This window comes from Dermochelys coriacea, chromosome 1 (assembly GCF_009764565.3).
Source record: "Dermochelys coriacea isolate rDerCor1 chromosome 1, rDerCor1.pri.v4, whole genome shotgun sequence".
NCBI classification, from domain to species: Eukaryota; Metazoa; Chordata; order Testudines; family Dermochelyidae; genus Dermochelys; species Dermochelys coriacea.
The window spans coordinates 137,462,866-137,476,778 of record NC_050068.2 but is presented as its reverse complement, the minus strand read 5'-3'; the positions used below and the strand labels follow the sequence as shown (position 1 = coordinate 137,476,778).

The 13,913-nt window shown below is 40.7% G+C and overlaps 1 protein-coding gene across 6 annotated transcripts in view; it reads left to right on the top strand.

Moving 5' to 3' along the window:
- The window catches only part of CTPS2 (CTP synthase 2), a 152,707-nt gene that overhangs the window by 21,082 nt on the left and 117,712 nt on the right, over nucleotides 1-13,913 (top strand). For all 6 annotated transcript variants that reach the window (XM_043504266.1, XM_043504250.1, XM_043504238.1 and 3 more), the window contains 4 exons: nucleotides 605-705; nucleotides 2,853-2,969; nucleotides 3,899-3,982; nucleotides 10,386-10,466. In XM_043504266.1, the coding sequence (XP_043360201.1) occupies nucleotides 605-705; nucleotides 2,853-2,969; nucleotides 3,899-3,982; nucleotides 10,386-10,466 (383 nt within the window). The remainder of the gene's footprint in view (nucleotides 1-604; nucleotides 706-2,852; nucleotides 2,970-3,898; nucleotides 3,983-10,385; nucleotides 10,467-13,913) is intronic.

Here is a 13,913-nt window from a genome sequence, read left to right as displayed (position 1 = left end):
GGATTAATGTGAATGAAGTGCTCACTTCAAATACTTTCCTGGATTTATGATAATTTTGTTGATAAATTGGACAACTGAAATTGTAAGTTAATTTAGGTCAAGGACAGTTTGAGTACAGTAGGTAAGTGTGCTGATGCTGCCTATTTTTCTAGTTGAGCACATCTGTCCTCCAGATGGTCCAGGAGGAGTTTGCTTCCCATGTGCATTCCAGGAATCAAGCTTTACTTGCATATATGTTTACAAAGAGCAAATTTCAGTTGCATCTATAAATATTCAGGAACATCCTTTTAAATTTGCATGCAGTCATTCACACTGGAAGTGCTGGCATGCTCATCCATTCGGGTTTCAGAGGGGGCATACTGCATAGGGCAGCTGCTCTTTGCTGCCTTGACTAAATCTTTCCTTCTTGCCAACAAGATTTGACCATACTTTAGTCTTCTGGAGGGACTTCTGCAGGCTCAAAGAAAGGATGAACATGCCATGGGGCTGCTGCTGCCCACTCTCATCTCCCCAGCTCAATTACCGCACTGTGTTTTTCTCTAAGTGGGAAGCAATATGTGGTCCTACATTAGGAAGTGCTTCCTTTTCTCATTTTGCCTTGCAGTTGTTCCACACATTACTGATGCTGTTCAAGAATGGGTGATGAATCAGGCAAAGGTTCCTGTGGACAGTGACAAGAAAGAGCCACAAATATGTGTCATTGAGGCAAGTATGAAACTTCCCATCTCGGCAGATGTAATCCATGGGGTTGGTAATGTGTGATGAATAAATAGAGCTTTCTTTTCCTCCCTTGTTTTTTGCTGTGTATATATGTCAACTGAGTTGATATGGATAGCAACAACAAAGACACACAAATACTATATGGCCCTTGGCATTAATTCTGAGTATATTATGCATGGATTCCTCCCTGTGACTTCCATTAATGTGATTAAATCCCCATTCAGAGCATTGAAACTTACTGAAGAGTAGCTCCTTAGGTGCTGATACTCTCTTAAAGCAGCCAGTCAGTGTAATTAAGTTCTGGTATATTTATTTTCACAAGCCATATACAATGGATTCCAGCTACATACACTGAGTTAACAATATTAAGGAGTAGGACTTACTTTCCTTGATGATCTCAGAAATCATGACATCATAGTCAGTAGAAGAACCCTTCGAATCATAGTTTGCAATCTTCAAACCAAGGATCCTTTCATGTTGTTCATGATCATGTTTTCAAGAATGTATCTAAGAATTTATGGATTGAGGTCTCATTTTAGCTATTTTATTTTTAAGGTATTGCAAAACAGTATAGTCCCTCCTATATAACGCACTTTGAGATGTATGGACAAAAAGCACTACGTAAGTGCTAGGTGGTACTTTTTATTATCATTCAAGTTTCAATGAAATTTTTGAAGAAGACATGTCTGGGAATTTGAAGAAAGAGTATTTAATGGATTTTAAGGCCAGGAAGGACTATTATTATAATCTAGTCTGAACTCCAGCATAACGCAGGCCATAGACACTTATTTATTACTGTATGAAGTTCATAGTTTCTTTTTGAACTATAGCATATCTTTTAGAAAGACAGTCCAGTCTTGATTTTAGCCTCAGGTTTTGGCTTGATCAGAAAGATTCCACTATTTTTATGAAGTGTACAATATGGATCCAACATTTCCTTTAAGCTTAGACAGAGCAATAAACAGAAAAGTGCACAGGAACTTCCTTATATTAGATAGGAGTGAGGCTGTCAGTGATTCTTTTCTTCAAGTCAGGAAACTTTCTGTAGAGACCAAGACACTCTCAAATACGGTTTCAAGGCTTTCAGGTTACAAATATAATTTATCGATTGCAAATTGTTGCAGTAAGTATGTTTATTATATATATGTCAAATACAATAGTCTTTTTTCAGAGTAGCAGCCATGTTAGTCTGTATTCGCAAAAAGAAAAGGAGTACTTGTGGCACCTTAGAGACTAACAAATTTATTAGAGCATAAGCTTTGAAGTGAGCTGTAGCTCACGAAAGCTTATGCTCTAATAAATTTGTTAGTCTCTAAGGTGCCACAAGTACTCCTTTTCTTTTTAGTAAAGTCTTTGTGTGTGTGTTTTTTTAATTTTAGTTGAACAAAAATGTGCAATGATTGCGGAGACCACAAGAGGGCACATCAGACCACATTCTGAGATAATTTTTGCTTTTAACGATCTTGTTGAAAGACTGCTTATGCAGCTCCAATCTTTCTATCTGTTTATGCAGCTCCAATCTAGCTATAGCTGAATACATTTCTTTATTAATTTAATTTATTCCTTACTTCTTCTTGTTCTGGCATAACATGTTTCTAATTATTTCTGCTTTTACTAGGATGCCAAACTGATGATGTGCAGTTTATCCCATTGTAGAGCTATGATAATAGCATTAGATGCCCTTTTCATATTTACCTCAGTTATTATTAATTCAGCAAACAGGAAACTAAAAAACATTTTCATTCTCAATTACCAAATTTCAGTTTACTGTATTGATAACTTGTTCCCTACTACTTGATTCAAGAATACAGGTGTCTCCAAGATACTGAAAATTGTATATAAAGCATATAGTTTTTGGTGGTAACAGACTTATTCTTGTGAAAAACTGTGCCCTCAGCATTGAAAGTGAATAAAATCAGCATTGAAAATGAGTAAAGTTTTCCACATGAAGTGGTCCATGTAATGATGCAAAGGGTCATTACAAGATGTGCCTTCAGAACCATACTTCATTCATTCTCACTCTTACAACATGCACAACTGAGATGAGCAGTTGAAATTTTCAGGGCTGACAAAGTAGAAATTAATTTTTTTAATTGTCAGAGCGGTAGTAAATTCTAAGCCTTCTTTTTCAGCTGGGTGGAACTATTGGAGACATTGAAGGAATGCCATTTGTTGAGGCATTCAGACAGTTCCAGTTTAAGGCAAAAAGAGAAAACTTCTGCAATATCCACGTTAGTCTTGTACCACAGGTAAGTTAGTAAGATAATATATTTTCATTTTCAGTTAAGTTTTGTACTGTACTGCATTCTGTATCATTTTTTCAGGGGTTGTAGTGGAGGGAGTCGGTGTTTTAAAGCTTAAAGAGACAATAGGTGAAATCCTTGCTCCTCTGAAGCCAGTGGGAGTTTTGCCATTGATTTTTGCCACAGTACTGGAGCCAGGATTTCACCCAATATTCTTTAATTGTCTCCCTTTTAGTGTTCCAGGTAATGTAACTGAAGACTAATACTAACTCATCTGTGAGTTACATCTGCTTTATACTGCTGAAAATTTTGTGTTCTATCTAACCATAACTTTTACACCAATAAACAGATTAAAAGTTTTTTTTAAAGTTGTAAATATTTATAGGCAAGTTTTTGGAAAGTAGACGTGGAGGACTGACAATACCACCATATTTTCCAGAATTTCTTTTGGATTATCTATATAGATAAAAAGGAGCCTATTCTATCCTGATTTACATTAACCCATTTACAATTAATTTCAATGGTACTTGAATGTGTATATTTGAGGACAGAGTTGTGTACTAAATTCCAATCAGTTCCACTTGTGGAAGGTCATTGAAGGCATGGCACTGTTTTGTGGAGTTTCCGAGCTATTACAGAAGGTCTGGTTTTGGACGTTTCTTCTCAGTTCTGAGCCATATACTCTCTATATACTGATCTAAAAGAGACAGTTGGCCTGAATTAGTGCTGTTAGGCTAGAAATTCCAAAGGGTTTCTAATGCATGCAATAATACAGTGTTACTATTCTCCATGCTAACATATTGTGCTTTGCTTTGATGTATACCTTTTTCTCTTTGTCGATATCCTTACTTTCACTGATATTTCTTTGTTTTTAACTATAATTGTCCTGATACTAGAACTGAGTTACTGTTTCAGCCTTTAAAATATGTTTCCAGCCTAATGCTACTGGAGAACAGAAAACAAAACCTACTCAGAACAGTGTTCGAGCGCTGAGAGGCCTAGGTTTGTCTCCGGATCTGGTGAGTTCATAGGGCTATGATAAAATCTGTGTTTATAGGTCATCTAGATATATTGGTGCATGTAAATAATTCAAAGCATAAGGCTCCAGTTCTTTTTACTCGGAAAGGGGATCTGTCTTAGGCCTGCTCTGCACAAGAAAATTAAGTTGGTTTAACTGTGTTGCGCAGGGGTATGAAAAACCCACATCCCTGAGCGGTGTAGTTAAGCTGACCTAACCCCTAGTATAGGCAGTGCTATGTCAATGGAAGAATTCTTCTGTTGACCTAGCTACCACCTATCGGGGAGGTGGATTATCTATGCCAATGAGAGAATCCTTCCCATTGTTAGAGGTAGTGTCTAAATGAAGTGCTACAGCAGCGCAGCTGCAGAGTGGTGCAGCTATGTCGCTGTAGTCTTTCAAGCGTAGACAAGCCCTTATGAGGGAGGGGAAGAAAGCAACTTGGACCATACCAGTGTACTAAAAACCAAAGAAATTAAACTACAAAAATGTACTGAATGTCAATATACTTTAATCCCTAAAATATCCCTAGCTGTGCACTTTCCCTTAAAGAGTCTTATAGCCAAATCTCCATACGTGGCTTTAAAAATCTAGGGTTAAGGTTGGATCTATTCTGAGAGGAATTCTTGGAATGTGAGGCTGTATCATCAGTTTTACTAATGAATTCAGAAAAATAATCCATCGTTTGAAAATGTGTGTCCAATTAAAATATTGATGTTCAGACCAACAATTTAATTATAAAATGTGTGAATGATGTGCAAAGGTGTCACATTATTTCCTCAACCTGGCCTCTATCACAGAGGAAGGGGGGGGGGGCAGAAAGCAGGCTCCAAAGAGCCACTGTGTCCCTATCCATGCAGGAGAGGCCAGCACAGTACCTAGCAAAGATGTGCTTGTTCTCTGAATAAAATATGCTGGACTGTGTAGAAGCTTGTCATGGGGAACTTTGTCTTCAGAGCAGAGGGGAGACAGATTGCGATGATCTGAGGCAGAATCTGCTTCCTGGTCTGCTCTAATAGCAGCCCTTTGCTTGGGGCTCTGGGCAAAACCATAATAAAGCTCTAAGGGCTCAGCTCTGCAAGGTGTTGGGCATTCCACATGCATGCACAAAGCCTTGGAAACAAGCAGGGAGAACTGGAGGTCCTGGTGATGTCAAGGAATTATGACGTGATTGGAATAACAGAGACTTGGTGGGATAACTCACATGACTGGAGTACAGTCATGGATGGTTATAAACTGTTCAGGAAGGACAGGCAGGGCAGAAAAGGTGGGGGAGTAGCACTGTATGTAAGGGAGCAGTATGACTGCTCAGAGCTCTGGTACGAAACTGTGGAAAAACCTGAGTGTTTCTGGATTAAGTTTAGAAGTGTGTGTAAACAAGAGTGATGTCATGGTGGGAGTCTGCTATAGACCACCGGACCAGGGGGATGAGGTGGATGAGGCTTTCTTCCAGCAACTCACGGAAGCTACTAGATCGCATGCCCTGATTCTCATGGGTGACTTTAATTTTCCTGATATCTGCTGGGAGAGCAATACAGCGGTGCATAGACAATCCAGGAAGTTTTTGGAAAGCGTAGGGGACAATTTCCTGGTGCAAGTGCTAGGGGAGCCAACTAGGGGGAGCGCTTTTCTTGACCTGCTGCTCACAAACCGGGTAGAATTAGTGGGGGAAGCAAAAGTGGATGGGAATCTGGGAGGCAGTGACCATGAGTTGGTTGAGTTCAGGATCCTGACGCAGGGAAGAAAGGTAAGCAGCAGGATACGGACCCTGGACTTCAGGAAAGCAGACTTTGACTCCCTCAGGGAACAGATGGCCAGGATCCCCTGGGGGACTAACATGAAAGGGAAGGGAGTCCAGGAGAGCTGGCTGTATTTCAAGGAATCCCTGTTGAGGTTACAGGGACAAACCATCCCGATGAGTCGAAAGAATAGTAAATATGGCAGGCGACCAGCTTGGCTTAATGGTGAAATCCTAGCGGATCTTAAACATAAAAAAGAAGCTTACAAGAAGTGGAAGGTTGGACATATGACCAGGGAAGAGTATAAAAATATTGCTCGGGCATGTAGGAAAGATATCAGGAGGGCCAAATCGCACCTGGAGCTGCGGCTAGCAAGAGATGTCAAGAGTAACAAGAAGGGTTTCTTCAGGTATGTTGGCAACAAGAAGAAAGCCAAGGAAAGTGTGGGCCCCTTACTGAATGAGGGAGGCAAGCTAGTGACAGAGGATGTGGAAAAAGCTAATGTACTCAATGCTTTTTTTGCCTCTGTTTTCACTAACAAGGTCAGCTCCCAGACTGCTGTGCTGGGCATCACAAAATGGGGAAGAGATGGCCAGCCCTCTGTAGAGATAGAGGTGGTTAGGGACTATTTAGAAAAGCTGGACGTGCACAAGTCCATGGGGCCGGACGAATTGCATCCGAGAGTGCTGAGGGAATTGGCGGCTGTGATTGCAGAGCCCTTGGCCATTATCTTTGAAAACTCGTGGCGAACGGGGGAAGTCCCGGATGACTGGAAAAAGGCTAATGTAGTGCCCATCTTTAAAAAAGGGAAGAAGGAGGATCCTGGGAACTACAGGCCGGTCAGCCTCACCTCAGTCCCTGGAAAAATCATGGAGCAGGTCCTCAAAGAATCAATCCTGAAGCACTTAGAGGAGAGGAAAGTGATCAGGAACAGTCAGCATGGATTCACCAAGGGAAGGTCATGCCTGACTAATCTAATCGCCTTTTATGATGAGATTACTGGTTCTGTGGATGAAGGGAAAGCAGTGGATGTATTGTTTCTTGACTTTAGCAAAGCTTTTGACACGGTCTCCCACAGCATTCTTGTCAGCAAGTTAAGGAAGTATGGGCTGGATGAATGCACTATAAGGTGGGTAGAAAGCTGGCTAGATTGTCGGGCTCAACGGGTAGTGATCAATGGCTCCATGTCTAGTTGGCAGCCGGTGTCAAGTGGAGTGCCCCAGGGGTCGGTCCTGGGGCCCGTTTTGTTCAATATCTTCATAAATGATCTGGAGGATGGTGTGGATTGCACTCTCAGCAAATTTGCGGATGATACTAAACTGGGAGGAGTGGTAGATACGCTGGAGGGGAGGGATAGGATACAGAAGGACCTAGACAAATTGGAAGATTGGGCCAAAAGAAATCTAATGAGGTTCAATAAGGATAAGTGCAGGGTCCTGCACTTAGGATGGAAGAATCCAATGCACCGCTACAGACTAGGGACCGAATGGCTCGGCAGCAGTTCTGCGGAAAAGGACCTAGGGGTGACAGTGGACGAGAAGCTGGATATGAGTCGGCAGTGTGCCCTTGTTGCCAAGAAGGCCAATGGCATTTTGGGATGTATAAGTAGGGGCATAGCGAGCAGATCGAGGGACGTGATCGTTCCCCTCTATTCGACACTGGTGAGGCCTCATCTGGAGTACTGTGTCCAGTTTTGGGCCCCACACTACAAGAAGGATGTGGATAAATTGGAAAGAGTACAGCGAAGGGCAACAAAAATGATTAGGGGTCTAGAGCACATGACTTATGAGGAGAGGCTGAGGGAGCTGGGATTGTTTAGTCTGCAGAAGAGAAGAATGAGGGGGGATTTGATAGCTGCTTTCAACTACCTGAAAGGGGGTTTCAAAGAGGATGGCTCTAGACTGTTCTCAATGGTAGCAGATGACAGAACGAGGAGTAATGGTCTCAAGTTGCAATGGGGGAGGTTTAGAGTGGATATTAGGAAAAACTTTTTCACTAAGAGGGTGGTGAAACACTGGAATGCGTTACCTAGGGAGGTGGTAGAATCTCCTTCCTTAGAGGTTTTTAAGGTCAGGCTTGACAAAGCCCTGGCTAGGATGATTTAACTGGGACTTGGTCCTGCTTTGAGCAGGGGGTTTGGACTAGATGACCTTCTGGGGTCCCTTCCAACCCTGATATTCTATGATTCCCTTAATATCCTGAGCTCCCTCCTGCTCCCACTGACTCTGTTGGGAGTTGAAGCTGTTTAGCACTTTGTAGGAGTGTGTAGTATCTTACAGATACTGTCACTCTGCAGCTAAATTAGCTGTGCATACTCGTGCGGTACCACTTTCCTTCATTCTGAACACTGGCAATAAGTAATTTAAAAATTATTTAGCAAACCTTAAGTGTTAGACCCAAGAGTGGAGCTCAAGTCTTTCGGTATGATAGTGAGAGCAGGCTGCAGTGCCTCCCAGCCAAGTCATTTCTGTACTTTGGCTACCCATCTGGAAAATATGGCCATTAATAAGCTCTTGTATTTATACAGTACTTTTAAATCTGTAGGTCTCAAAGAGCTAAGCGAAGGTAGGATAGCACTGTTAATCTATCTATAGTTGTTCTACCTACCTTATAGACATTTTAAGCAATTTCTGTGAAAGATACCATGGTCTAGTGGATAAAAAATAGGTTGGTTGAAGTGAATTCTGTTTCTGGTTCAGATACAAACTTTGGATATGATATCTGGAAAGTCACTAAAGTGCTTCAGTTGTCCCCATCCCAGAAGTTAGGGTGTAATAATATCATTCCCAACCTCACCAAGGTAATGGTGTGAACTAAATAAAGGTTGGGATGTCCAGAGATTTAGTTAGGCTTTTCTGTGAAAAAGCTGGACCTAAGATCTGTGCATGTTCTCTATTGACCTGGGGGACGTTTAGGTGTGGCATTCAAGAAGAAGAGTCATATTGCCTCTATATAAATCCATGGTATGCCCAAATCTTGAACACTGCGTGTAGATCTGGTCACCCTATCTCAAAAAAGACGCACAAAATTTTCTTTTTTCTCAGCTTCACTAAGCAGGAATCTGGTGGCAATATCCTAAATATTTTACTATTCCTTTCCTTAAACGCTCTTATACACAAGGCAATGTCAAAATCAAACTATGCCTCAGATTCTATGGTGTAGTGTAATGTTATTGAACAAATAGAGGGGCATAAATATTAGCCACACTTAAAAAAAAAAAGAGGAAGCCATGTTATAGTCTTTTAATCTAAAAAAGTTCGTGCTCAATTTATTCAAACTTTTGAGAACACATTCTAATTATCAATGATACTCCCCTAAAATAAAGTATATGAAAGCACGAGGTTCTCTTTTTTTATCCCTGCTCCCCTTTTATTTTGTCTGACATTATTTGAAGATCAAAATCACCCCTAATCCAGGACCATGGCTTCAATATCAACTAAGGACAGCCTGCCACCTCTCCGTAATAACTGGAATGCAGAGACAAGAATGCTAGACCTACAGCTCCTAACACCTTAGGTTTCTACCATACTTTAGCTAAAGGAAGAACAGTGTTAGCTACAAAAGGACCCTTATTTTCTTTGTAAGCTGCAACCAGCCAACAGAAAGCAACATGCTCACCCCCCCTTCCACCCACCTGTGCCTTAATGAATGAACTCCCATTGAAATAAGTGGAAACGTGATTAAGCTCAAAAAGAGCCACAACAAAAACTCATTAATGCTTAGCTTAACTTCTACCTATTTTCTTTAAATATAGTAATTCTAGACCCAGTCCAAAGCTCACTGGAGTCAATGGAAAGATCCAAAGTTCCATTGAAGCCAATGGGAAGATTTTCATTGACTTCAATGAACATTGGGTCAGGCCTTATTTTTTCAAGGAGATTTAACTATATGAAAACCACTTAACATCTGTCCTGGGAAAAAAATTCTTTGTTGGTAAAAATTGCAAATATTTCCACAAATTCCCAAATGTCCTGCTTTCAGCACAAAGGATTCACAGATATAAATACATCAGAAAAAGGGAATTGGAAAGTTAGAAAAGAAAAGAAACTCCTCTCTTTGGTCTATCAATCTTCTCTTCCAGGGACACAGAACAGCTCCCAGGTCCACTGGGCAGCAGTCAGGTGAATTACAAACAAACCAAAATGTACTGTTAAGGTACTGGAAGGATAAAGAAAGTCATGTAAATAAACAAAGGATAACTGTCAAAAACACAACAAACTTAGTGATAATGTATCCCAGTTTTGACTCTCCTTATTCTTTGCTATTTGGTGTGTTACTTAAATGTAATGTTTACCTGAAGAGTAAACGAGTAAAGCATGAAAGAATAAAGAGTAGGCTCAGGAAGAAGGGGGGAATTGAGGAGGATGATAGAGAGGTAGCGTTGCAAGCAGAGGAAGCAATGGAAATATAAAAAGTAGAAAACAGGAAAGTAGGTGAATAAAGGTATGGATATGTTGGTGGAGATCTGATGTAGCTATCTCTTGTTAAATGGTATTTATGTGTGTGATGATATATTGTAGAATTCCCAGGAAAAAAATTATTTGTCCAGGCTGTTGTTTCTTGAGAGGTCAATCTTTTCCATAATTAATGTTGAGGAGCTTCCATTTACTTAGTCTTTTCCTATCTTATTTTTCCACACTTCTTATTTATGATGTATTTTGACAGATAGTCTGCAGAAGTACAAAGCCTATAGAAATGGCTGTGAAGGAAAAGATTTCCATGTTTTGCCATGTGGAACCTGAACAGGTTTGTACTTTCAGATTTCATTGGCCATCATCTCTCTCTTTCTCAAACTATTCAATTATGATTTTTCTAGTTTTATACACCTTAAATATCTGCATATATTTCTGTTTTTAATCTCCAAGAAATACTTGTTTCAATAATCCACTGATTTTTAAATAGCAAGCAATTATATGATGAAATATAAACTACTCAAAAGTATTGGTTATTGTTTACATGTTAATTTTGGAATGTCAAATAGCCTTTAATAATTTTGTCATGCTTACTACAAAGGATCCAATTATAGATTGTTTATAAAGGGTTAAGAATTAGATTTTGAATAAATGTTTAATCAGTTGTTATAAATTGTTAGAACAATACTTCAGAAGGTTGCTTGAAACCATGGTTTATAATAACCTATAACAGCTTTTACTGATGCATCTATAACCATGTATAGCATCCTATTTATGTCTTTAATGTGCATATAACATTTACATCAGTTATTAATCCTCTGTAAACTTTTTATAACAGCACCATTAGCAGTGACTAAATTGTCAATGGCTCTTCAGTACACCAAAATGAACATGCAAATACTATCCAGTATTTATGGAGTATTAAAGCTTTTACATGTTAACAAGCATAATAGATTCATACGTGGCTCATGTAGATACCACAGTTCTTCTCTGAGTGTGTCAGTGTGGCTCCCATTGTAGGTGCACATGCACTTAATGCATATGAGACTGGAGTTTGTTTGAATAGCAGTGTTGGTCAGAGCCATGCATGCACCCAGTGCTGCCTCACGCTCCTGAATGAGAGAATAAGGGCCAGAATGGCCACAACCCTCCCTCAATTCCTTCTTACCACCCATGGCCCAGACTTCTGCTCCAGAGGGGAGGAGGTCAGCCAAGGCTCATTACTAGACACCTTGATTCTTCAATGGCCTTGAGGACCTCTATATGCCTTTCTGCTGATTCCTCTGATTCCCAGGGGAATATCCATGATTAGATGTGACAAGGCTGCGATCATCCTGATAGCCTCTTTCTGATGAGACAGTTCTGGTGTCAGATCTATTGTAGATGTCCGAGGTGGCCTCTTAGCCAGCTCCTAACCTGCCCACACATATCTTAGAGCCAAGGTCAGATACTGCACCCAGACTCACAGTCTTAGCACCTGATAGCTTGGTGGTCGGCTGATTGAGCACTATTTGCAGAGACTGCTCCCTACAGATTCAAGAAATTCTCAGACAGAGCTAGAAACTTTCCACCAGGAAGACTTTTGTCCCAAAATGGAAAAGATTTTCTGTGTGGGAAGCCCAAAACAATAGGGACCCATTAGAGGACCTGGCCCTGAAGATCCTCAACTACATGTTGCTCTTGAAGCATGCAGGACAAGCATTTTACATTCTCAGGATTCACCTTGCAGCAATATTGGTGTGCCATAATCTAGCACAGTCATACTCTAACTTCTTTCATCTGATGGTATTGAAATTCCTCCAGGGCCTCCTTGATACTTAAACTCTGGTTAGACACCGACGACTATGTGGGACTTCAACATTATTCGCCTAAAAACTCATGGAGCCTCCTTTTAAACTACTGTGGGATTGCTCATTATACCACCCACCATCAAGATGGTATCTCTGGTGACCATCCCTCAGCACAGAGGGTCAGTGAGTTCTAAGCCCTCATAGCTGGGCTGCCTTTCACATCCTTCCATAGGGATAAAGTGGTGTTGAAATCACACCCCAGGTTCATCCCTAAAGGAGTCTTAGAATTTCACCTGAACCAGTCAGTCACCCTACCAGTCTTCTTCTCAAAGCTGCATTCGACTCTGGGAGAAAAGAAGCTGTACACTAGGATGTATCCAGAGCTTTACTCAATGATCTGAACAGGACCAAGCCTTTCTGGCTGAATCCAAACTTCTTTGTGGATATTTCTGGCCCATCAAAAGGCCAAGCCGTCTTGTCACAGAGACTCTGTAAGTGGATCACAAAGTGCATTTCCGCCTGCTATCAGATGGCTGATGAGTCTCTCCCTCCGATCTTCAAGACACACTTCACTGGGGCAAAGGCAGCAAGTGTCCAGCGCCTGTTTCAGGAATGTTTCAGTCTTTGAGATCTTGCAGCCTGCAGCAACCCACTGACTTTTGTTTAAATATTATATCCTTGACATGGCAGCCAGATCCCAACTTTGGGAAAGGAGTGCTTCAGTTGCTGTTTGACTGATGCAGCTGAAACTTCTCACTCCTACCATCCAGAGAGGTTACCGCTTGCTGGTCACCCACAACGGGATCCATGCTGACACTCAGTCACAGGAGAAAGAATGGTTATTTACCTTACAGTAACAAAAACAGGAGGACTTGTGGCACCTTAGAGACTAACAAATTTATTAGAGCATAAGTTTTTGTGAGCTACAGCTCACTTCATCGGATGCCTAGAATGGAACATATAGTAAGATATAGACATACACACACATACAGATAAGTTGGAAGTTACCATACAAACTGTGAGAGGCTAATTAGTTAAGATGAGCTATTATCAGCAGGAGAAAAAAAACTTTTGTAGTGATTATCACAAAAGTTTTTTTTTCTCCTGCTGATAATAGCTCATCTTAACTAATTTGCCTCTCACAGTTTGTATGGTAACTTCCAACTTACCTGTATGTTTATGTATGTCTATATCTTACTATATGTTCCATTCTATGCATCCGATGAAGTGAGCTGTAGCTCACGAAAACTTATGCTCTAATAAATTTGTTAGTCTCTAAGGTGTCACAAGTACTCCTGTTCTTTTTGTGAATACAGACTAACACGACTGCTACTCTGAAACCTTACAATAACAGTGGTTCTTTGAGATGTCATCAATGTGAATGCCACGACCTGCCCTCTATCCCTTCTTTTTGAAGTCCCTGTCTAACACGAGCTTTGAATTGTGCGGGAACTGAGGGAGGGTTGCAGTTACTCCAACCTTTGGATCTTTGTATGGGTGCACTAGAGAGAACAGAGTGCAGGCGCAGCCCTAATAACACAGTTAGTCAAAAAACTCCGCTATTCCATGTATGAGACACAAGCTCACCTACAGTGGGATCTACACTGACTACAACATCTTGACGAACTGCAGTTACTGTGGGGGTAACTAGCCATTCCTTATCAAGCAGATCTCCATACGTGACATCAAGAGAGGGCATATACATTCATACTCAGGACTTTAGATTCCACAATTTCCTCCAGGCTAAATATAGTGAGCTTAATTATTGACAATTTGGTCACACTTTATATTGAGGGTACATTTATAAATATATTTTTGAATTGGAATGTCTGCCATTTGACTGCATAATATAGTGTGGTTAAGAAAACCCTCCATTATTGAAAACACCATTAACTCTTTAGGCCCCAGTAGAGAGCTTTTCTTTGCAAATAGGAAGCAGGCTCCATTCATGTTTTTTCTTCAGGCAATAAATATACTGCAATGTATGTATG